This window comes from Paralichthys olivaceus, chromosome 13 (assembly GCF_024713975.1).
Source record: "Paralichthys olivaceus isolate ysfri-2021 chromosome 13, ASM2471397v2, whole genome shotgun sequence".
Lineage (NCBI taxonomy): Eukaryota > Metazoa > Chordata > Actinopteri > Pleuronectiformes > Paralichthyidae > Paralichthys > Paralichthys olivaceus.
In genome coordinates, this window is record NC_091105.1 from 5,422,578 (window position 1) to 5,448,025 (window position 25,448).

Sequence of the window (25,448 nt, forward strand, 5' to 3'; positions counted from 1 at the left end):
CAAGACTGGACATATTAGAAAATCATAAAGATTAGATAAGAATAAATTCAGATAAATAAAAACATATTTTTGCTTGAGTAAAGATGCTATGAAACAATAAAGCATGTATTACTCTAGTTGTAAAATATCTTCAGATAATATCTGAGTCTTAAATGGGCTGGGATGTGGTGCATGTGTTGTCCATTGAATAGTGGAGGTGTCTCTTTCAAATCTACTGTGGTGTACTGTCAGCAAACATATTAATCCAGAGTCATACATGTGTCCGTACACAGCATCTTATTTTAATACATTTTGCATCCCATAGACGATATATAATTAGGTTCTTATTCAAGTTACATTAGAATTCTCACCAATTATATAAAAGTTTAGTTATTCAAAAAAGAATGAAACTCTTCTTTTCAAAGATTGTCGAGGCTGAGCGTTGGTGCAGGTACATTAAATGAAAGGGTCGGGAATCTTTTTTTTCTTTTCGATACTGGTGCTGAATTGATAATTCCTTTATGTAATGATACTTTTAAAAGCAGAAAACAGCAGTCAACCATAAGAACAGCTTTTAAGGCTATTGGTGATATGAGAATCAATCCCCCATTTGAGACGAGCCAATTATCGGGTAAAGTTATTCTACTCACATCTGTCTAACTGGCTAATGTTGAAGCTTGTTCCCACCAGACATTTCTTCTCATTCCCACCCGGTCTGAGTCACTGGCTGCTGCTGCACACTCAATACTATTCATCCAGTATTATAGATATAGATATTATAAATGTCTGCATCCGGCACTTTCTTAGTCTATAGTCTTGTCTTTCTTGTTATCCGACTCTGTTTCTATTAAGACACAGAAAAAGCACCAGGCTGCTGAGGGCCTGTGTGGCCATATCCTTGGCAGGGATATTATAAACTATTGATTGAGCCCACGCACAACGATATCGCAGCAGTCGCCTGTAATAAATTATCAGCCCCATTACTGTCAGTCAAAATCAAACCTTTATGCCCAGTGGAGAAAACTTTTGCAATTTTGATGTATTCTTTCATCTCTCCAAATGAACACCATGGATATAAACTAAAAATAGTGTACTTTAGAAAATAAAATGATCTTGAATCGTCACATAAAGGAGGTCAAGTGCGACTGGAAAAGATGCACTGGAGAACTAGTGAATATTATAATTCAAATAGTAAATAATGAGTCATTTCACTGATTTCACAGATCAGAATAACAGAAGTACAAATACACTAAAAATGAAAATAGTAAACTCACACACATGAATAGGGGCTATAAGACACTGCATATATAAAAATATATAGAATACATGTTAGGATATATCAAGATTGAGAAAAATAAGTGAGAATGTTATGACTGTGTTTCAGGATAAGTTGGTTAAGTTTATTCAATGATCTCAGTAAAATTCAGAGATGACACGAAGGAGGGAAATAAATCACCCTAGCTGCGATTGCATGCTGGAGCCGCTAAGGTGCAGGCAGATGAGGCACTTGACAGCGAGCCTCTGATAACTCACTCTGGGGGACGAACCTGCTGTCAGAGCAGGTTTTGGTCCTGGCTGCACAGAATGACGGTCCTGGCTGCATCGCTCTGCATCTGCTGGCACTGCAGCAATGACAAGTGCCTGGAGATCAGAGCACACGCGAACTGGGCTCAGAGGCATCAGGCTGAGTCGGTGACAAGGTTATAAAAATGTCGCAGAGTGGAGATCACAAGTGGTTTCATATCAATTGCTACTGTATCGAGGAAAGATACAAGCGCTAAGAGAAAAGCGGAGTTGGGAAAGGAAGTCAAGGAAGCAGAGTTCATGACCTCGACCGACTCTGGATGTTTTATTTTTATCTGGATCATGTTGCTTCACACTGAGAGAGTTCTTATGTCTCTAAGGCATTCACATGATTTGCTGCTTTATCCTCGCAGTCCAAACTATCACCATCAAGTCATTTCATAACAGAAGACAGGAGGACCTCAAAGTGGAAGCCATCTTTTTATTATCCTCGCCACCAAATTTCTCCTCTTCCCTTCTCGGATTAGAACTAGTCTCCCTCAGCGGGCATGAACACATCATCAAGCCTCTGTGCAGGGATTATAACCAAAATGATGAAAAAACTGGTTGCAAAATGTATGATGAAGCAGGAGGATTATAGAGGATTTCACTCTATTCTACTGTAATGATTCAATCGCAGGCTGACGGATACAAGGGCCAAGGTCAAATATACCGCATCCACCCTTCCGTTGTGTTCCTCCACTGCGTTCATCAGTGTTCCCTCAGTGTTTATGTAATCTGTGCTCACTGATCGGTCCGCAGTGACGATGTGGAGCCGGAGTCACTCAGGCGATGACGTCTCTGCAACGGGAGACATGTCGCTTGGTGTGTAGTAATCAGAGTCTGGCAGTCTTAATCACAAGCGTTCCCTGCCAAGCTTTTAAGCTCATGGAAGCAGATTTTGTTTCATTCACTTGTTTTGGGGACTATTAATACACAGTACTTTTTTTTTTTTAGCTCTTCCTTATTACAGCCTGTCAACACTCTCAGCCTTAATATTTCACTAAGCCGAAGTCTCACACTAACTCCTCCTCTAAGTGCTGAGGCAACCACTCGTCTTTTCATTCATAATTTTTCTTCCACTGTGACTCATCAGACCTCCAGGTCTCTCAATGACAATCCACCGTTTGAATTCCGCCTCAGACCCCCTTTCTTTGTCTCCATGCTCGTTCATCATTCACCACAATCTCTTCTGTCATTGCCTTCCATGCTTCATGAAAACTGACAGTCCTGTTTACATTTCAGAGTATTTTCTCTCTGGATTCCTGTCAGACAATTGCTGTTGTTTTGCTCCTTCACACACCGGCAACCCACAGAGCAGAGATCATTTTGTTCCTGCAGTGAACATCATAGCTTGAGCCATTTGGCTCTGGGTGCGGAGCAAAGACTTAACAGCTGCACAGGTTGACCTCTGCTGCCTGCAGTGTCTTTAAAGCTCCTGCGCACATGCACTTTTACCCTCACTCTTTTTTTGTGCATGCTCCACTATCGGGGCCTGAAGAGAAGAAAAAAAAAAAATCTCCTGTTTCATCACCATGAAGTTGGGGCTCAGATTCTCTGCATTTCCTCTTTTGGTGAATAGGAGGGAGGGAGGTGGTGACGAAATGAAATGAAGTAAAATTGCATGAAATAGATTTCCTCTGTTGTCGTGTCCTGCCGCGAGGGTTGGAAAAACTTAAGCACGTACAGTCTGGGCCACACTTCAGAGGTGGTGTTGGGGTTGTGAATGGTGTTGACAGCCTCTGGAAACTGAAGGGGGTGACACAGGAAAATAACAGAAGAAAAGGTAGACCAGTGAAATGGAAATTGATATTGAGTGAAGTGGACAAGGTTTTCAACTTGTCTAAATCACATTCCTCCAGGAAATATTCTTCGAAGGTTTGCATCCCCGCTGTAATTGAGTGTGAAATTGCTGCAGTACCTTTCAAAATGCAGTACCTTTCAAGTGGTCTCTAATTGGATTTTTTTCTGATTGATTAAAAATGTGGCATAGTTCACGTCTCTCACTTAATTAAAATCATTTTTTAATGTTCCTGCAGTTTCGTTTAACCACAAATGCCAGAAGCTACGACTACTGCTTTGCTGCCTGATATAACCCGACAAAGTTGGACTGTCCTCTGTACAAATACGACACTCATATGAACAAAAAGGGAACACACACACACACACACATATAACGTATGTAGCACACACACACCTCGCTAACTCCAGGTTCCTCCCCTTCCTTTAAACGCCTGCTGGGCTGCACAAATGATGCGGAGCGGCTGCTCCTTTAAGATGGCTAGTTTAATTTCTCCAGCTGACGGGTGCTCTTTGTCAACAGGTTATTATAGCTCTCCTAAATTGGCTGGGCTGCACATTTTTCAGTGCACAACTAGTGAGCCATAAAGCTCTATTCAGATGAGATAAAGTCTGCTAGGCAGGGTGGGAAGCGCTGCCTTGTTTTGTCTTCAGTGGGAATCGAAGATTAAACTTGCGAGGTAGATTTCTATCAAGGTTACACGTGGAGCCTGAGACAGAAGATTTAATACAATCTTAAATCTTGCTCACCCATCCTGCAAAAGGTTTTTATTAAATACTGGGAATATTCTCTACTTATTCTGTTTGTTTACTTTCTGGATTCAAGTTGACCTCACAACCGGCTGAATTGTTGCTGCGGTGCCACGGCTGAGTGTTTTTATCAACTGCCTAATCAGAGCCCCTAGCTTCAGCTGTCGTGTCCAATCAGGTTTTGTGGTTTGACAGAGCATCAGATGCATGATCCTCCTCTCATAGTTTGTTGGCATGTCTGTTGATCAATGCAAGAGAGAGGCTTTTGGGAGATGGATGAGACGAGGGGTTCAATAACACTGTGTGCGGTGTGTAATCTCATCTGAGAGGCTGTCACATCTGACAGGGCTGCTGCACTGACACGCCACGCACTCCCAGAGTGGCAAATTAGATTCCTGCAATTAGATTGACGTGTGTACCGCTCTAAGTCTGGAGCCACTCTAATCATCTCTGGACAGTGTGCGTTTCGCATTTGTTTCTGATTAGATTAGTACGTGTAAAGGTGTGTGCATTGGCTGCTTAGTGTTTGACACTATGGTAGTTTATTGATATTCCTTGTTGAAGCCAAATATCAAATATCAAACCCTACTTCTGTCTGTAAAATTAACAATCAACATGTTTGGCAGCCAGTTCTTCTGACCTCCTTAACATTGCTCTGCTTCTTAACTCACAGAGTTAAATATGTCTCTACTTTTTATCTTACCACATGCGATTATTGATATCTCATGAACCATGATGCATCCAGAAATAACTGCACAAAACAGTTGTAAGGTGCTCTAAGACTACATACTGTACCTCCTCCACGCCCTGTCCCATCCAATCCATCGAATACCTTCTCTTTAGGTCTATCGCTGCAGTGTTTTTTTAAGTCTAACCAACCAACAGACATAGAAATGCAAATTGTGAAATATACTTTACTTAAAAATAAATATACATAAAATCATGCAATAATCACCAAGCTACCACTGCTGGAAAGAGAGTCCTTTGCCAGTTTTTTTTCCAGCTGGTCTGAACAGCGGAGCTAACCCTGTAAGTGAGAATGTCTCTGACCTCTAAAGCAGCTTTATTTCAAGATTGGCTGTATTCTAATGTGTGAGCACTGAGAGCAAAGAGATAAAGGAAAGAAACTCGCTCACACTAAACAAAAAACAATGATGTCATGAAAATGGTAGATGTTATGTCATTTAACGATATTTCGACCAGGCTTTTATCTGTTTTACCGTTTTCCTCTGACAAGTATTCACCAGCTGTCCAGCGCAACATACAGAGACCAAACAATGATATTCTCTAAGATAAATGATTCTGCATGACGCCTCTGGCTCAGTCTCCTCTTCCTCCCCCTCCTCGTCAGACCTCATAATGGAAGAAATTCATTTTGACTCTGGCTTTAATCTGCCTTGATCTATCAATTCTCTCCCCCTTCTTTTGTCTTGCCAAGCGAGAGCTGTGACACTGAAAGGCACAAAGCACCATTAGATGTGAGTCCTTTGGTTGGGGGAGTTCAACTGTGTGATTACCATAATGGTGAAAATGGAGGGAGAGAGCGGGAAAGAGAGAGGAATGTGTGGGGCGAGATAAGATCAGAACCAATCAGAGATTGTTTCCTATAATTTTATCCACTTGGCCCATTCTGGGAACTAACCGGTGGTGCAGTGTGATATATATTCTTTGTTGATAGTATTTGTGCTCACATGCTCAGCAGGAGATTGATCTGCACAGTACTGGTATCCATGCACAGCTCAGCAATAAAGGAGTCAACTTAATAACATTCTTTGCGCTATCATATTATACATGACCTCACTGAGGTATTATAGGTACTACTGAAGAATAGAAGAAAATAGAACAGAACAAAAACTGAACTAAGGTTTCAGTTATTTGATCATATCAGAAATCTCAGCTATAAAGAAGAACCAATGTCCTCAAAATACTAAGAGGATATATTTTTTAGAAAAAAGCAAAAAAATAACACGATATAACACAATCAGAATGGTGATGAGGGATAGTAGGCAGATGGTAAAAGTCAAGTCGGGTGAATTCGAGAAATCTGGGACACCTGTGCTTCAGTCTGTTTATTTCCTGTTCCAACAAAATCTGGTCAACATGACTTTTAATTTTAGTTAGCATGTGACTGAAATCACATGACTTCATGGGGTTGATGTCACAGAAAGGGGCGGGGCAAATGTCAATCAAAAGCTTCTGAAATCATAAATCTGTCATAAATTAGAAAATGTTCCTTTTTGTTATCAAATAATGTATTTAAGCAACAACGTATGCACTGAGTGGTTGAAAATGTGTTTTCCCACTTTATCAAATCTGATGGATTGTGTGGGACAGCATGCTTTGGGTAATCTGGGACATCAAATTCTTCACTGGCAAAGCTCAAGAGAGTATGACTTCATTCACATTCCAGGATACAAGTCACTGGTCCAGCAGTTATCTGGGGATATTTTTCTTCACTGAGAGCTGGGCTGTTTTCTGAGTCATCCCACCTCCCTTCTTTATCTTCCACTGCTTTCATCTGGACAGGGGTGCTTCATCAATGTCTCATACACAACACAGCTATGCATACTCCGTGAAGCTGGGTCAGCTCTCCGTACCCTTGTGATCTAAACAATGCGTCTCAGTAAACAGACTTCTTCTAAACTGTCTCCGTGGCAGTCGTCTCATCCAAACTCAGACACAGCTCGTATTCTTGTTTGCAGAAACATTTCAGGGCCGGGCGCTGAGTGATTTGTTTCACCGAAATCTATCAGAATCCATTGCACTCTTCCTAACTCCATTCACTGTGCAGTAATACTTGAGACTCAATCTTCTCAATGGTTGATTTGAAGACGTGAAATATGTTACAGGCACAAATAGTCCAGTTTACAGAGAACATAGACAGTCTTGATTGAAAAGAATCAACGTCTAATGAGCCCTCTTGTTCTGTGAAGTAAGCGGAAGTCAGTGATAATCAGTGGGATTAGTTTCCTGCACTTACATCTTGTAGTAAGGACACAATAGCATCTGTGAGTAAGGATCTTATATTTGCAGCTGCAGAAGAAGGTCTTAGTGCCAGTTCCCTCTAACAGTTTTTAATGCCTTATCTTTAGCCAGGCTGTTTGGACCCTGTAGTCAGAAACTTTAGGGTTTGTTTGGATGCCTGCAAAACACAAGAAGCTGAAGCTCTGTATTGACAAACCAGGGTGGAATCAGAAGTAAGAAAGCCTCAATTTCTGCGATGGCCTCCAACATTGTGCAATAAGACAGCTGATTGTATTTTTAACCAAGAAAGTAGAAGCTGTGACATGCTTATTGCTAAAACTTAAACCTTTCTACCAAATTTAGCTACAGCCAGACATATTTATACCCAGCAATCACAAACCCCAATCCTTACTACACTTTCTGGGTCGTCTTATTACCTGCTGCTCTGACAGTTAGCTTTAAAAACTTTGGAACATTGGAAACAAAAATCTATGAGCCCTCTCAAATCAAATCTCTTTCACAGTTAAACATCTCCATTTTTGTCAGGTTCAGGCTCAAAAACAACCTGACTAGTCATAAGAAAAACCAAATGACTGTACAATGACTACCTTGTTAAGTATACAAAAACATTGTGGTTTGGGTTTAAAGTACAACTTTGTTCAGGTTGCGGGTCAGCATGTTAATTATAATAACCACTGGGTTAGAATTAAGAAATCACCGTAGTCATGGTTACAAGAAACGGACAATGACTGTCTCTCTGCTTTGGCCTGTGTTTTGTTTGGCTCTCCAGTCCTATGAGGACTGAGTTGTTTGTCTGTAACAGCTTGACTCTACTTACTTCTTCGCTTCCAACAGACAAGAGTCATTAACAAAAGCATATGTCGCCATGCACAATTTGCTGAAATGACTGGTGCTGCTGTTGTTCTTGCAAGGACGGTCTCTGATTGTTGGCTGTAATGAGCCCAAACATCTTTCTCTGTCAGTGAAAATGCGATCGTTGCAACATTGGCAGTGCAGTAATGCTGCAGAAAACGTTTCTTCATCATTTCTTCATATTTTCTTAAAAATATTTATTAAGAAATAATATTTCTTGACATTCCCGCTGCCTGCTCTTCAAGGTGACGTATGCGTTATACTGGTATTCTTTTCAGAAAAGTCCTTCTTGATTGACAGACATGACATTTCTCACATTTATTTCTAAGTTTGTCACATTCTGCTCGGTGTACCTTTAATCCTGCTTCCTCCCAGCCCCCTTTTCTTCCTCAATTACTCTGTTGGCTATCCATCCACTCACCTGCAGTCCTCTCACCTACAGAGTCATCTCCCCAGCGCACTTTATCTGCAGTGCTAACCGTGTGACCCGAATAGCAAACAGCTAGATATCATTAACATCACACAGACGAACAGGCTCGCTAACCCTGTCTCTCTGATGCCAGGTAGCATTAGCGCTAACAAGATGCTCATTGCCCTGGCGATTGATAATTGGACACTGGCAACCGCTGGTAACAGGGCAATGTAATTAGTGTGAATCCCTGCGTCTGGATCAATTGGCTTCACTTTGATGACAGGGTGAACAGGAATAACGGGGCGACTTACTGACCACGTCTTTAATATTTTATGCCCTTGTCTGTTTGTGCCATGAGTCACAAGCTGAAATGAGAGGCATGAAACTCTCATTTAACTCCAGTTTTCCTATGGGTGTATTAAAGGACTGAAATCTCAGCGCTTTTTTTTTTTCTGGTTAACTTTATTGAACTTCGTGTAGTCGGTGGACTGTACGAAGTTCAATAAAGAATCCCAGCATTCATTTTGTATGCACTTAGTCCACTACACGCTGGTTAAATGAAATTAGAGCAGAAATGTTGCTGTTGAACCAGCCCCCCGGGGGATTGTATTAACAGGTAATTGTCTTGATACATATACATCAGATGTAGTAAGTATGGTTATGTTGAGGGGAAAAGGGAAGCAGTGTGAGCCCAGCAATATCATGCTGTGTTTCCCTTAGAATGCAGCTGTGGTGAGCCCAGATATTGCATTTTTTTCTGTGCACTTGCAAATTGGGCCTTGCCGTTAGGTTTCTATGTATGTTCTGAATCCTGAACAGGTTGTAAGAACCAAATAGATACAGGACATTTGTGCCCAGTAATGAGTTGCTATTTACATATCTGCTCTGTCAATAAAAAATACACTTTTATGAAACATTCCGAGGGTATAATAACAACATATTCCTGATGTGGCTTTATCTCCTCGGTGGTTGTGTTATAATCAGTGTGCCATCAATATCAGCTAAGTGCAAACTTTATGTGCTTTCGTGGGTGTGTGAATCGACCTGGTTATGAAAGGTCCAGGGCAAAACATAATAAAACATTTGTTTTCTAAAAAGATAACCTCTCATCCACTCTCCTCTAGTATTTCAGCAGTGGTGTAATTCCTCTGTTTGTTCCATTTCAGAGAAACAGTGTCACGATACACACACAGGCTGCAGTGAGTGATTGATCATGGGGAGTCAGGCTGTCTTATGTAACCCCCCTGACCAACGCTGACTGGCCTGTGACAGCCATGATGAATGAACATCCAACAGCCAATGTCTCACTAATGGGTTTCCGTGTTCTCTTCTCGCCTGCACACACATTTACTGATCAGCCGCAACAATAAAACCACCTGTGTTATATTGTGAAGGTCTTAATTGTTGGAACCAAAACATTAATTACCCAATGAGGCGTGGAGTCCACAGGACCAGTGAAGGTGTCCTGTGGTATCAGACACCAAGATGATACCATCAGAGCATCAGTGGGTGAACTTGGTCTGCAACAATATTAGCATAGGTGATGTGCGTCAAAGTAACATCCATAAGAATGGCAGGACCCATGGTTCTCCTGGGGAGCATAATCTAAAGCAATGCGCTGCTTCCATCATCTTGCCTTCTTCCCCTATAGCATCCTGCCGCAATATCGCACAAGCACCTGGTCGTCTGTATGATTTAAATCTCCTAAAACTAGATGTTATCCATAAAACTTGTTTTGACTTTGTAATGAAGTGGTGAGGTATGCTCCACAATTTAAATTAGCAGTCAATCAAATGTAGTAAACCTACAAGAGGCTCTTGGAGCTCCCAGGGTAGGTTATTTAAGGGCTGATGCACCCTGTAGAGTATTAAAAGCTTTTTATCACTGTGTCTTTCATAGATTGTGCCGATAGTAAGAGTTTGTCAAACCCTTCATCCTTGTTGGTAAAGTTATTATCTGATGCATCATCACCTGTAAATAAAACATTGTTAATTGTTTTCTTTATTTCTCAGCCTCACTGGGCATTAAGTGTGATACTAAATGCACTGAGCACATTACAATGCACACAAATGCAAATTTAGAAAGATCCTAAGTTGTTGTAGATTTCAGCTTGTGCATGTTTATCAGTCTTTAAAATACACAATATAAAGCACCTACTGACCCTGTCTTCAGATAATTCCCCATGGTGCCTTCCATTTGTTGCAAACAGCTACAGAAATAAATAGGGTCTTAGACCATGGAATCCAAAGGAGTGCTGCATGATGGATTGATCTGCTCTGTCTGTCCTCCGAGTCAATCAATCATCTCAGGTTTGGTGCTGTTTTCAATGGGAATTTTCCACATGGCTGTTTGCTTGCAGCCACAGCGAGTTACCTCTGGGGTTGGATAACCAGAGGGCGTTAGATATTTGATTACACCCCTCCTCTCAGTTGTCACCTTCGCTGTTTGTGATTGAATCGAGATAAGGCTGCTCCGTAAGCAAACAAAAAAATCCCTTCCCATATAATTGAGTCTGAGTTACCTCTGAAAATATGCAGAATGTCCTCCTCCTGTAACATAAGTAGAAGCAGGAAGTCTCCCTGACATAATACACCAACATCCATCTGACAGTGCATATGTACCAGAACATGGCTGACAACCTCAGCAGATGGTACTGTAGAGTTAACGCAGACTACATGTGTCTCGCTTCAGGCTGGCACTGCCCTCTCCCTGACTGGATGAGGTGAACTGCCAGCAGGCAAAACATGGCAGATGAGTTTTCAGAGAGTGGGAATGTGTGGTTTTATTTGAATTGGACAGTTAATGCTGTGGCACGGTAACGTCAACCAAATAAATAGTTGCACTGAAATGCAGCTTTATGAGTGATTTCCAAGCAGAGAAAACGTAAAACCCTGTTTCCCTGCCTCCTACACTGGAGGTATAAGCATATGGTCGCAATGTCTCAGCCAAACCAAGTCAGTGATCCTTACCCAATGTTGCCTTCGGTATATTTACTGATCTCATGGTAAGTTCAGCAACAAAAGCTGTACAGACAACATGGCTTGAAGAGTCTATAATGATTCAAGATGAAAATCGAAGGATGAAACTGGCTATGAAGTTTGATTTACAACACTGCACATCTGAATTATCCCCTGAGGGACTGAACAGTTCGATCTGCTGAATCTTTGCATGTGTTATATTTTCATTTACGACATAAAATACCAATGATTTGTTGGTTTCAGCTATAAAGACTTGCAGATTTTTTATTTGTTGTTATATTTAATAAAAAGGTTTCTGTGGCATTTTTGAGGGTAGTTTGAACATCGCTAGTCATTTGAAGATTCATGTTGAAGTCTTGGAAATGATAGCCACTATTTGCATTTGACATTTTAATGATCAAACAGTATATTGATCAACTCTGCATCTTCCCAGCCACTTGGGAACATGTGAAAGAAGCTATTGACACAACATCAGCACATTAACTCCTTATAAAGATCATTTGATGAACATTTTTCTGCATACAAATCTTTACTGTTGCATCATTTAAAATAAATGTCAGCCTGTGAGCAGTTGGATTTACAGATACAGAGAAATATTTTCATGTTCCAGATTGTGCAGGAACTGAAATGTGCATTTTTGCTTTTGATCTACAAACTCCAGAGTGAAACATCTTGTTAAATGCTCGACTGTGCTCATCATCTAGTTGTTAACTTCGTCTGGATACCATTAGGATGTTGGCAATCAGAATTTAGAGCTTTGTTTTCCTAAAAGAGCTTCCTGCTGTTTAAAAGACATGGTTGTGATGTGCTGTTATCAGGCTATAATTTCAAAATCAATAAGTTAAAAGATTGTAAAATCATCCCCACAGTTCATGGAATCTACAGTTTATCATTAATATTTTTAACAAAAAAAAGCTAGTGACAGAATAATAGAGCAGGATCCTTTGTTTTATTTCCTCGTTTTGTGTTTTGTTGCCCAAAGGTCTGCTTGTCATTAAAATTTTTGGTGCAACATCAACTCCAGATAAAAACCAAAGACTTTAATGTGTCAGGTTGCTGTGTGGTTGCATCAGATCAATCCAGCCATCGACTCCAGGCTACGTTGTTCTCAGGGATGAACATCAGGATTTTTCATCACTTTTCTCATTTAACCAAGTCAGTTTCCACACTATTGCATTTTCCCCACATAATCTACAATGTAGGCCTGCAAGCAGTTTGTTTCAGTGCCTATTTAGTCACAGTTTGTTGTTATTAAACTTCTCAACCATAATTTGCCCTTGAACTCTTTTTTTTTTTAGATTAATTCATTAAGGACAGTGTGTTATTATTCCTTTGTGTCTATCTCTGTGAGTTTCAGCTGCATTTGCATAATATTTGGTCATATATTTATGAAAATAGGCTGTGAAATCTCTCATTAGACCACCAGGATGGGATAAACACCCCATAGCATTTTCCATTTCTTTTTTGAAAAGAAATGAATGACTACAAATGGGTTTGGCTTCTTGGAATAATGGATATATGACGATGGCTACAGGCAACAACAGTGAGTGGTGGTGGTGGGTGGGGAGGGGTATTATCAAAGTGGTGTGTCCATTACAGACTGAAAGCACAAAGAAATGTGTTGACGTAATAAAGGAAATAATTTTAAAAGAAATTATCCACAACATGATAAAAATATGCTCCGAAATGGCACATTTCTTGTGCAGGTTTATACTCGAATATAAAACGATATCCATAACTAGAAAGGAACTCAGTAGAGTGCATACTTCCACCGAGGTCCACTCATAAAACCACATTTAAATTCACTAGACCCGGGTTTTCATTTGGATCTGCACCAAATTGCACACACTCATCAATCCCCCGTTTTCATCAAGATACGTGATTCACGATTATCGATATCGACTGAAATACAATTTTTATATTGATATAATCTTCATATTGTCGAGCACTACTCCACCGTCATGTTGCTTGTTTTGTGTTCTGCTGGATCATCCACTTCAGGCAGGTTATAAGACAACAGAGCGCCATCATCGCTCTGTTCTGGGCTCAATATCACAATGAGTGTTAGCCAGTGGCAATTGCAGATGGCACCGTGACTCGACTTTCTTGTTACGGTGGCTCACGCTTTTTAGCTGATACTTTAAGTCTCAGTGAGAAGCTGCGTTTCATCTGGGCCTTACAAATCTGTTTAGGTATCACAGTTCAACATCTCTACAGTGATTACTGGAGCTCAGCATGTGAGGGACTTTTATGTTTGACTTTTTTTCTTATCACAGATACTATCGAGTTACCGTTGCTAATCAGAACATAAAAGGTTTGGGGTTAAATCTGAGAGTTTATCTGCCTTCCAAGAGCTCGACTTACATAACAGCCTATTATTCACTGCACTCGTTCCTTTCTTTCCTCTTTTGAGTCTTATTAAATGAATGAACATATTTGATGCAAATGCGAATCTGGTTGAAGGAATCTTCAAAGGAAACATCATCTGAGCGACACATGTGTTTGATGAGGCACTAACTGGACTCAACTGTTTTTTGCAGGTGGCCTGAGAGGAGCATCCATCATTGACTCACTGGACACACTGTATATAATGGGGTTGATGGAGGAGTATAACGACGCCAAGGAGTGGGTGCAGACCAGCCTGGACCTAAACTCGGTGAGAAACTCCTTCTCGTCTTATTAGACAATTTATTTGACTCTTTTCCTGTTTAGTCTGTTACTCACTTTGAAGTCTCGGTTAACTTGTGTAAGCGCTGATCCAAAATAAGGCTCAGCTGCACTCTGTCTACAATTACATGATGAGGTTGTCAGCAGTGACCTTGCATGCTGGATTGATTTTAAGCTTTTCTTTTGTGCTGGAACACAAACATTGTGTCCACAGAGTTTGACCATTTTCCAAAGCTCAGGACATTCCAGCAGGAATCAAAAGCTTCCTGTGTGGCCAGCGGACACGCTGCGTTACCGACTGATGGGATTGTTTGCCTCTGTGAAAGGTCTCTGAGGGGCAGAAAATGCGATAGATGAAAGAAAGGCTGGAGAGGAGGGGTCGAAGGGACGTTTTAGGTAGAAAACTTGAGGGAGAAAGAAAAGGCAGGAAGAGGCCACTGCCCTTTTGCTTGGCGAGTCTGTAACAATGGATTCTGAAGCAACTGAGGGTTTCATGTTCTGATATCACAGAGGCTGAGTAATGTCGGTTCTTTCTGTGGTTTGCTGCTAACAGTCGAGAGCAGGCCTGTTTGTTTGTGGTTTTGTAAATGAGAGAGGTCATTTCTGGGCCACGTCTCTGTCAAGTTTTCCACCATGTGGAAAAACGGTGGTTTATGCAACGGTGTGTAATTACATAAAGTTTACAAACTGTCATTATGACTGTCAACATCAGGCTTTAGTTGCAAGGCAATAATTATGTTGAGGCAATAATGAGGTCCGAACTTTGGGACGTTTTGTTTGCTGACAAAATTAGCTTCAATTAGCACAAAAATATTCATTAGTGGAAATTCCTGACTGTATTTGACATTTGTGGAAAAGTGCACAGACTAATCCACCTGTCAAGACATAAGAACATACGTCCTGTTTGAGGATGTTGTTGATGATGTAATATCTTTGTGGAATTACAACCAGCATCCCGACTTCAGGCGCAGTCCCGGACACTTAAGAATGAGCCAAATGATGATCATCCTTGTAGTCAAACATAGCGTCAGAGGCAAAGAATGCAATAAATCCAGTGTTTCCTTTTCTCCTTCTATTGTTTAACGCTGTCCAAAAAGTGTTCTCACACTCCAAACAAACAGAGTTCAGATTGATGTGGACTGAGACTGCCTCGTTTGGTTGGACTCATTTTTGTCCGTTGGTTATTTTGTAGGCGTGAAAGACTTTTTAAACTCTTTCGCTTAAGGCGACGCTCAACCAAAAATGAAGCAATCCACCCTCTATGGTAGTTTAGTAGTTTCCAAGCAGCGTGTTCATGATGTGCTTTTCTTTTGGCCTTTCTCTGCTTTATTAGACAGTGACAGGAAAGGCTCGGGGATGATGTGCAGCGAAGGGGCGAGGGCTGGATTCGAACTTGATCCTCATAAATGACAAACATGATGTGCTTATCTCTGAGCACCACGTTGATCACTGCCAATTTCGAGGTCAATGAAATGCACAGCAAGTGTAACCTTCACCCACACGTCAAGGAGAAGCTTCGGTTTTTAGATACTATGTCACTCGTGGCACAAACACACAACACCCCCACGCATACATATGCATAGTGAAGGCAGACATGGAGAGAGGCATGATACTCTGAGACACACACACACATACTCGTAATCACTCCCAGCTTTTCTGTCTGTCTGTGGCGGGTCTATCCCAGTGAATGCAGATGACTATTAACGTGGAGAGGAAGAGTAGCTGCCGGCTGTGGCGGCTGTCAGAGCCTGAGTGCGTAGAGTCAGTAATGGCAGCCACTGTCAGGCAGCCACACAGTCACCAATCATAAAGACAACAAACGCAGATTTACACTTCACACTGCACTTTGTCATGGGTGTGATCTGCCACAATCCATCAGTGTCACTCCCTCATGCATTTAGCCATGGTTTCTGGAGGGGCGGGGGGTCTAACCCAGCAGGCAGCTTCTTCATCTCCTCTGACAAAATTAAACCTGAGTTATTAGTGCCAAATTTGTTAATGCTCCAAATATTCAGAAAAAATTAAGGCCAGATAATTCTAAGTCTAAAGGAAGAAGCTGTTTTTTGCCCAAACGTCATCTTCTCTGAAAAATACCCCACCCAGTTTTACAGTAACTCATCAGTATTCATCTGAGCACAGTGAGTTCGATGGGGCTGTTTTTTCCCTGCATGGTAAATGGAGTCATAACTGAGCAATGTAAAATGGGAATAGAGTTACATGAAGCTCTGCTAACTTAGAAACACACTGACACCACACACACAAACAGAAAAGTGCTGTTTTTAGATCTCACCTTCCTGTAACACTTTAGAGTGTCTGCAGGGTGATTGACAAACATTGCAAGTCTCAGAATGTGATCATCCTGATAGTGAAGTCCCGTCTACAAGCCGGCTGCAGGAAGAACCACTCACTGGTTCAACACACAGATTGTCAGATGCACTTGGGAATGGTTCACTTAGAGCCTAAGGAAATGTTCTGATGTCCTAATTTTATCAAAATACAACTTGAGAAAGTGAGTACAGTCAGTGTAACAGGAAATATAGCACAAAGTTAATAGTGTTCTTCTTGAACTCAAAACGGAGATTGTAGTATATATTCATTTCAAAGAACGTGCAGGCTGTTTCTTTGTGTCGTTGAACCATGTGTGATACTAAGAGATATCTGACAGAAACACAACACAAAACAGATTAATGCAATTCAACTACATTACAATCTAAACCCTTCAGTATGATCTTCTATTGATAAACATTACATCTTTCATTAAGGTATGAAGTAGTTTTTTCTTTTCGTAGTTTTTCTTTTTACTTTGGATATTTATTTTATTTTATTATTAATAAAATATTTGCAGCAATTGAGTAGAATTCAATGTCAGCTAAGTGTTTAAATATTTGATTAATTTCTGCACTGGTTTATTCACGTCATGGCATTTCTTATCCAGTGTTGCTTTAAAAGGTGCAGTGTCAACTACAATTGTGATTATAAATAAGAACAAGAGGTATTTGTTTAGTATTTGTGCTACTTGAAAGCATAGCAACCATTTCCAGCTTCTTGTCATAAAGGCACATACAGCAGCATAAGGAAAAACTGAAGGAGACTCATGCACAAACAGGGATTTCCATGCTCACACAATATTCTTAATTACATTACAATGTCACGCAGTCGCTCACTCTGCAGAGCGGCTTTTTACATTCATCTGTTCAGCCCTGTCTGTCAACCAGAGCTCGACACAGAGTGACAGCCACTTTATAACTTGTTAGTAGGGAAACAAGGGCAGAGAGTACAAGGACGGCATTACCGTAGTACAGATGTGACAGCAGTTGTGACACGTTTCAGTCCATCTCCTCCTACCAGAAGGAGATGGTCATCAGCCGCTGCTCATTGTGATTAGTTTTCACAGAAGTTGATCTCTCTGCGGGAACTAAACCTATTTGCTTAATTTGCCACTTTTCAGATTTCGGCTCAGGGCTTTAGTGAGGCAGAAACAACAGATTTCAAAGCCTGTTGTCAACGGAGCAAATTAAAGTCTTTGAAATGCATCTTGACCATATGACTTTGAAACGAAGAGTAAGCTCCTGATGTAGATCCTGATGAGCAGCTCAGTGGAGAGACTGGACCGCTCTGGTGGCGCAGCCAATTATCAAGACAAAAGACGCTCCAGAGGGTTTCTGCCAGTCTTAGCGATTGCCATATTTATGCACAAGCTGCTGTTGTGTAAAGTTTTTATAAGTGGTTGGCATTGTTGCTGCCATTTAGCATTATGGGGCTCCTCAGTCAGACAGGGCTCTAACTTAAAAGATTCAGTGTAGGTGGCATTGAGTTTTCCATAGAGCTGTTTCATGGGGGCTTCTATCAACAGCATTGTTTGACATGTAGGATGTGGTCAGGTGATTGTCTGCGGGCAGGTCATCAAACCTCATCCTCATTTTAAGAGAGCCATGAGGAGTGATAAATGAAGACATTAAGATTGGATTTAATTCCCTCGAGTCGCCTTTATTGCTCCTCTAGAAGTCCTTCCTCCTGCTCCTCTTTCACTCAATGGTGTGATGAAACCACAGACTACCCAATCGTCTAGGGACACCTCCCACACATTCCATGTCCCCCTCACCCCTTTGACCTCGCAGACGTCCCTCCCATGCCGACTGTATTCAGTATTAAAATAATGGTGAGGTTCATCGTCTCCCACTCTGTTGTCTCTCTTTCTTTCTCTCTGCCCTATTTAGGGACATTTTGCTGACACATGCCAACATCTCAACTACAGAATCGCTCAAGGGCGAGCGACATGACAGAAAAAAAATACAAAAACAATCCTTTCTCTGGTCCCCCGCGAGACTTCACACTCACTTAGGTCTCATCTGAGATAAAGAATCATGGGCCTGAATGTTCTAATTATCGAATCCCTCTGAAAATCTCCTGAGTCAAACCAGGACAGCAATGTGGTGTGTCAGGAGTTATTGTCAGTGGACGTTACTAAAGATGCTTCATGGGAATCATCCACAAACAGAGTGGACACTTTAATCTGCAGCAACAGATGTAAAGTCAGAATAGATGAGGTTTCAATGTCTCTTCAGCTTCTGCACAAAATCAGTAAACATCCACAGAGACGTTTTGTGAGCTGCTGTTCTGAAGCCTTGAGTTTGCCATTTTGTCCAGCGCCATCTTTTTGAAACCATAGCTGTGTTTCAGTTCAGAGGCCGCTTCCTTTGGATGTTGCATTTAAAGACAGTGGCTTCATCAAAATGCCGGCAAATATGTCCTTTCACCCTCCAGGGAACAGAGGCTCCACCAGGTGGATCTTCCCGGGCCCAACCTATCCCATGATACATTGCGATTTAGTGCCAAACTGTTTTTCAAAGAGGTAATGGCGGGCGGCAGCGAGGCGAATACGTTGAAGGAATTTATTTTTAAATGTAAGAACTCAACCGAACAGGTAACGGTGCACATTTTAAAGAAAACAAATTTCTAGCTTTTTTTCTTTTATCAAGCAAAGAATTTTTTCATCCTTGGCTCTGTTGCTAGGCTACCGCTGTAAGGTAAGGTCAAGCTGAAGACCAGACTGTCTCATTCCGGTTCAGCTGCATCCTTCGTCGGCTGTGAGGACGTCCTGAATGAACTGTTTTGTAGCAGTTAGCATAATACTGGAGTATTTTCTTGTATTTGCTGTGGAAGTTGTGCACTGTCAGAAGTGAATATCTCCCTGAAACATCCCAGGACATAAAAAAACAGTCCCTCACATCTCCCTGAAGTGTCTTCTGTCTCCTTGAGATATCTGTGTACACCACGATATGTCTGCATTAGCTGGAAGTCTCAATTAAATTGTCTTTGCAGCAGCATGAAGTATTTGGATTGAAAATAGCTCAAGTTTATATTAAAACCGTAATAATCCAGATGTAATTGACTTTTTGGTGGAATGATTAAAGGTACATTGCATATTGTTGTTGCTGTTAATCTCTTCAACCTTAAAAGGAGACTGGGCCCAGAGGTGCAGTTTGTTTGCAGTCTCTCACACAGTTTTCATTCTGCAGATAACATTTGTAAGGGAGTGGAATTGGGAGAAGAAGCTAATCAAACCATCGGAGAGTTTGCCGTCAGCGTCTCACCTACATGAACGATGTACTGTGTGTATGAAACTGAACTACCAGCAAAATGGAGAAAATTTACTGGGTCTGTTTCTGGAGTAATTGTCAGTTGACTGAGTTCAACTGTGCATTAATCTCAGGAAAATACACGTGTAGGTTGTTTTCACAGAAATATTTGAAGCTATCAAAATATTATTATTTATATTATATAAATATTTAGTCAATTTAACTTTTTTTTTTTCAAAATAGTTGTTTATTACCTCGGATATCTCTTCACATTCTTGAGGCCGATTTTTCAATCTTGGTCCGCCCTCGTCTGAATGATGTGTCCCCGCTTGTAAATGAGCCTGTTTCTAATCAGTTGTTAATGAGTTGTTCTCTAACTGTACACTCACGTTTGTAACTGACAGCAGCTGGTAATGAGGAGACCTGGAGCAAGGTTGTTGTTTACTTCTGAGGATCTGTTTTTTGACCTCTAATGACCTCCTGTCTGCGCTAAGCGAGACCTTGTCTTAGAGAAAAGCGGTGTCATTTACTGTGCGGCGGAGACACTTCAGCGAGCATGGCGTGCCTCCGAGCTGAGGTCAAGCTGAGCTGACATTCTGTCTCAGGATGCGGAGGCCAAAGTGTAGGTGGTCTTGTCACTGCGGATATTTAACAGCACGTTGTGTATCATTCAGGCTCGTTGTCCCTGCGGGATCATTCTGCAGAGGTAAATGCTGACGTGGATCTGTCTCAGATTCACAGGCTCTATTATTCATGTGGTCTTTCAAAAATATCAATGAACGGCCATCAGGTGATGTCACAGTGTTGAGTTTCGTGCTTGTTGCTCTGATTCCTACTGACCAAAAATCAATTGATGCAGGTTCAACAGCTACAGCAGATAACGAAAATCGCTTCCATTATAAAAAAACTCAAAAACGAATAAAAGGCAATGTGTGCCTCATGTTAATGGTTTTTTTTTATGTGTGTGGACATTCTGTTCTAAATGCTTGAAATAAGTGGCAAGATGTTTGATATTTGAACATTCAAATATCAAAAATCTTATGTCACTTTGCAGCAAAAAGAGCAAATGAAAATCCCCGCTAATCATATTTGAAGGTTTATGGCATTTGTAAATCAACAGAGCTCGAAAGCTAATATTCCGATATTTCGACGCACGTATTCTCATCAACCAACACACAATTTAGCAAATATAAAATAATTATAATAATTGCTCGTTGGGAAAAGAAAGATGGAATCATTATCAAGCAGCAATAATCTGCTGCTCCTGTTACTTGTTAAAAACTAAAGAAAAAAGAAGAAATAACTTTTTAATGAAACACACACAGGTATTTGGACTGCTTATCTTGTATATCCTTGTAAAGGAATTATTAAGTTTTGTGCTGTAAGTCTCCACAACCTCATGTTGAGGTTAAAAAAAAACATTTTCCAGCACTGTCAGACATTTTGTGGACTAAATTATTAATCGACTCTTGAAAAGAAAAAAAAAAGGGCTACAAATTAAATCATGATGAAAATAATTGTTCAACACTAATTTAAAACACAGGACCTCCACAGTTTCATCACAGTACCACCCTCTGTTAAGAAAATAACCTGAATAGATTTTGGGGCACCTTCCTGTTTAAAGCTAAAACGTATTTTCCTGCAGCAACTATGAGTTATTTAGATTATTTCTTACAAAGTTATGTGAAGCCAAGTATATCAAAACAGAATTGTTTATAATTGATGCATTTTTTAGCTCGGTTAATGACCTCATCTAAATAAGTGGGCGTCCAATATATCATCATGAATGTTGCGGAGCATTCGACCGCTCAAGTGCCTGTTTTTTTTTTTCCTTGTTGGCATTTTGGAAGCAGGCGAGACTCCAGTAAAGGATGTGGCTCAGTCAGCAAGGCCAAATATATGATGAGTCACAGAGGGGATGATGGACGGTAGCAGGGTGACTGATAACGGAAGAGTGAAAGCGTAGCAAAGTCCTCTGGGATCAGAGCATTATCCTCGAGGACCGGGTGGGGAGCCGCTGCTTCACCTATAGAGAAAGCAGGTGTGTGTGTCATGAGCTCTGAAAGTAGACGGATGCAGATGGACTCCCTGGATTGATTACCAGGATGCGAGCGAAAACGATGGAGGGATGATGGGTGGGGTTGTAACTCCAATCTAATTCGTCTCTCAGGCAGTATTTGATTAATAATTCCTCAGCTTGTTAATTTAAGATTTTATGGATTCAGCGAAGATGTTTATGACGTACGTTCCCTCTTTTGTGTCACATGTGTGATGATGTTCAGGGAGATGTTAGCCACTGATTCATTACCATATTCTCCAAGCTAAGTGTTATCAGATAAATGAATAAATAAATTAAACTGATGAGAATTGAACCATTAGTCAGTAGTTTATGTTAATGCAGCTCTACTGGGACCCATCTACACTTAGCTTGTAGAAATGCATAATGGGAATGTAACGGGTCAAGTTAAGTTTAATGTATTTTGACTGATAACGTTTCTATCTACTTTCTGTCTGTTTGAATGCCATTTGAAAAATCTGACTCTGTTTCAGATGTGGCTCTGTTAGGTTCTAATTGTTGCTGACAAATTATAAGGGGCTTCTCACTCAAGCCAACATAAGTTCTTATTAATTAGTTTTTATATTAGTTGTTTTATATCATGTGTGTCAGTTAATCTTCATTAAGTTCATTAGATAATCCTCTTTTAACATCAGCAGTAGTTTTAAAGCAATCTCATAAGAAATGCAAATTATATAAATAAATAGTTATCTAATGTGACACCACACTAGTATAAAATAAAAACTAAAATATTCTTTATCAGAAAATTAAAATTTATATTTAAGTGCTAAAAACATATTTATTTTCCTACCACAACTTATATCACGAGGTTCATGGTTAAACTGTAAAATAACAAACCTCATTAACATTTCTTTTTCATAAGGGTTTGATAACAACATCTTTGGAATCTTTACCATTTAAAAAAAATTATACATTCATAACATTTTATATCTATTAGTAAGTAGGTATCTGGAAATGTTTACATCGGCTTTTTCAAAATCCATATCCTTGGGACTCTGGTATTGGCATGAAGTTAAAAGCTTCCTCTCTAAAAAGAAATGGCTGCATGCTCTAAAGGTTTAGTGGTCATTAATCATACCCTGATGATGAGCAGAAAAAAAGGAAAAGGCTGTTGGAGTGAAAGTAGCAGGGTGGGGACGAGCAGCCTTGAGAAGCTCCTGTCAACAGCAGCGGCAGCAGCTTTGAGCGAGCATCATGTTAGACTGACAGAGAATAGTTGGATCCAATTGGTCCCTTATGATTTCTCCATGTTAATTAACAATGCTAAGTTGAATCACAGCCAGTTAAGTGTGACTCACCAGCTCTGGTTGGAGAAGCAATCATCTGCTTAATTTTTACCCTTGGCTCACTGGGTCATGTTTTGCCCGTCACGTGAGTCCCGCTCGGCTTTGAAATGTGGAAGCTCGTCGGAAACCTGGAAGGTAGCGACGCTCGGAGTCATCTGCCCACTGACAATTACGGCTCTTTTTTAGCAGTAAATCATTACATTAGCATCTGAGCAGGACACACCACTGGGCAAAAGTCGAGTCAGCTCCCTGGCACAGCTGCCATGCCAATCAGGCTCAGGTCCCAGGCAAGTCTGAGCCGAGTCCGACGGCTGTCTTTGCCATGACTGTTGAATACTCATTAACAGAGAAACCAGCATCCAACACTGTCAGGAACATTGCATGGTGCTGCTGAAGCAGAACAGGTACATGGTGTGACAGCAATGTACAGAGCAACTCATTACACTCATTAATTCAGTTTCTTTTCTGCCACCGCTTCCTCCTTCACAACAATCATTTAGGAAACAATAATACATTATGTAGAACAATTAATATGCAAATTCTTCTTCTAGCATCATTGTTGTTACCATGGCTGCCAAATGATTTACATAAATGAATGCAATGCTTATAGGTTGATTATCATTTCCTGAACACCCCATCAACAGCTGATGGATTTATCAGTAGCGTAGCTTTTTGATTTAGGCTAAAATCACGCAAAGGATTCTGGGTTCACATCAAAATTAAGTTGCCAAATGTTTGAAAGCAGACTGAGGGTCCTTTAACACTTTTCAGTTTAGTCCAAACCAAAATATCAGGTGTGAAAGGAACCTCAGACTACGGTCTGAACTTTTGGTAGTTCGAACTTCTGGGTAAGATAATACAATAAAAGATGAAGAAGAAGCTGAAGATGATATAATGTTTAAACAAGGACGTTCATTTTGCAGGTAGCAAAACCATAATGATATTACAGCAGCAACAAAATCAAAGAATTGAACCGTTTCATTCCTAGTACAGGTATAGAAGTATAGGTAGGGGCATCCCACTTAGGTTATCTATTAAGCATCAACACTGCCGTGCATATGTGGAGTTATGTAATCATGCAGCAAGCTGTAAAATTATAAAAGAAGCCTAAAATTGTGTTAAACTCAGGTAACACCACCAGTCACACTCATCTCCAGACTGCGAAATGTTCTAAAAGTTCAACCTTTGATGAAAAGGAATAATTTATGTTGACATTTCCCATAATTATCTATATTGATTTCCCCCCCATCATGAATATCCCTTTGCTTTCAGTCAGATGAAAGTATCTGTTTTATGATGGATCTTGATCAACGCAATTTCTCAAACTGAGATACAATAATTAATCGCAGTTTTTCCTCTTTTTGTCATACCTTAATTAGAATTATGGAGAGGAAAAGGGGCCTTTATTATATTCCATTTATCCACATCAGTCAGATACAGTGTGTCTCTAAAATTAATGGCCCAAGTGCACTGCCCTGATAACTTTGCAGTGTTATTATCGTGTGATTTAATCAGAATATAAACTTTGATAATGACTTAAAACAAAGCAATTTACTGCTGATTTGGACAAATTAAAATGTTTAGCTGAAAAGAGCCACTTAGATCTAACTCGGTCTGCAGTGAGATTCAAAAGTCAAACCCAATCTTCAGTGCTGTTTTTCATCCTCACCTTCTGTGCAGTTAAAATAAATACAGAACTTGTAAGAAAAGGCCCTTGGAGGACTCTGACATGGTTTTTAATCTTCCTTGATATCTTGTTTAATGATTTATCAGGTTTATGTCAGTGTTAGTGTTATTGTTTAATGTGAGTGTTCGGCGCCTCAGGGTTTGACTCTTTTCTGTGGATTTAATAGAAATGTAAATCTGAGCAGTTGCCCCATTTACAATGAAACTATTTGTTAGTTGCTGCTGAGATATACATCAGATTTAAATACAAAAAAAATCTACAAGATGCTGTTCTTTGAATTGGTGCCCGGAGGGTTGCTTTATGTGTAAAGGCAGCTTGTTGGATCTACAAAACAGCATGAATAGAAGTTTTATACAAAGCATGGTGAGTGATTTATTGAGGCTGTGTTGGGAGGTAAAAGTCTAATTTGCAAAACCTTTGTCAGCATTACTTGTCCTCCCTCACTGTACCTTCTGCCTGTCTCGCTGAGTGCCACAATCACTGGTGATAAATAGACACTCCACTCCTAATCACTGCCATCCTAGCACCATTACTGAATGGGCCTCTCATTTCAGGGTTGGCAAGACAGCTCAGCTCGACCGCCCTGCCAGAGGCGTCGGTGCTTTGTCTCATGAAATGTCACCAGTGTGCTGACTTCAAGGAACGGAGCCAGCACCTTTTGTTATAACACTCACTGCTCTTAATACCTGATTCACAGAGTTGCATAACACATGACAGGGGGGGTTAAAGGGATAGTTTAAAATGTTGCCAAAAGTTACATGAGACATTGTTACCTCACTCATGCCCATGTTAAGTAAAAACTAGCAGCTGAGCTTTGGTGCTGTCGAAAATAA

The 25,448-nt window shown here is 40.5% G+C and overlaps 1 protein-coding gene across 2 annotated transcripts in view; it reads left to right on the forward strand.

Moving 5' to 3' along the window:
• LOC109633480 (mannosyl-oligosaccharide 1,2-alpha-mannosidase IA) overlaps nucleotides 1-25,448 on the forward strand; it is a 160,124-nt gene that overhangs the window by 82,316 nt on the left and 52,360 nt on the right. For both annotated transcript variants that reach the window (XM_020093373.2, XM_069537109.1), the window contains exon 3: nucleotides 13,860-13,975. In XM_020093373.2, the coding sequence (XP_019948932.2) occupies nucleotides 13,860-13,975 (116 nt within the window). The remainder of the gene's footprint in view (nucleotides 1-13,859; nucleotides 13,976-25,448) is intronic.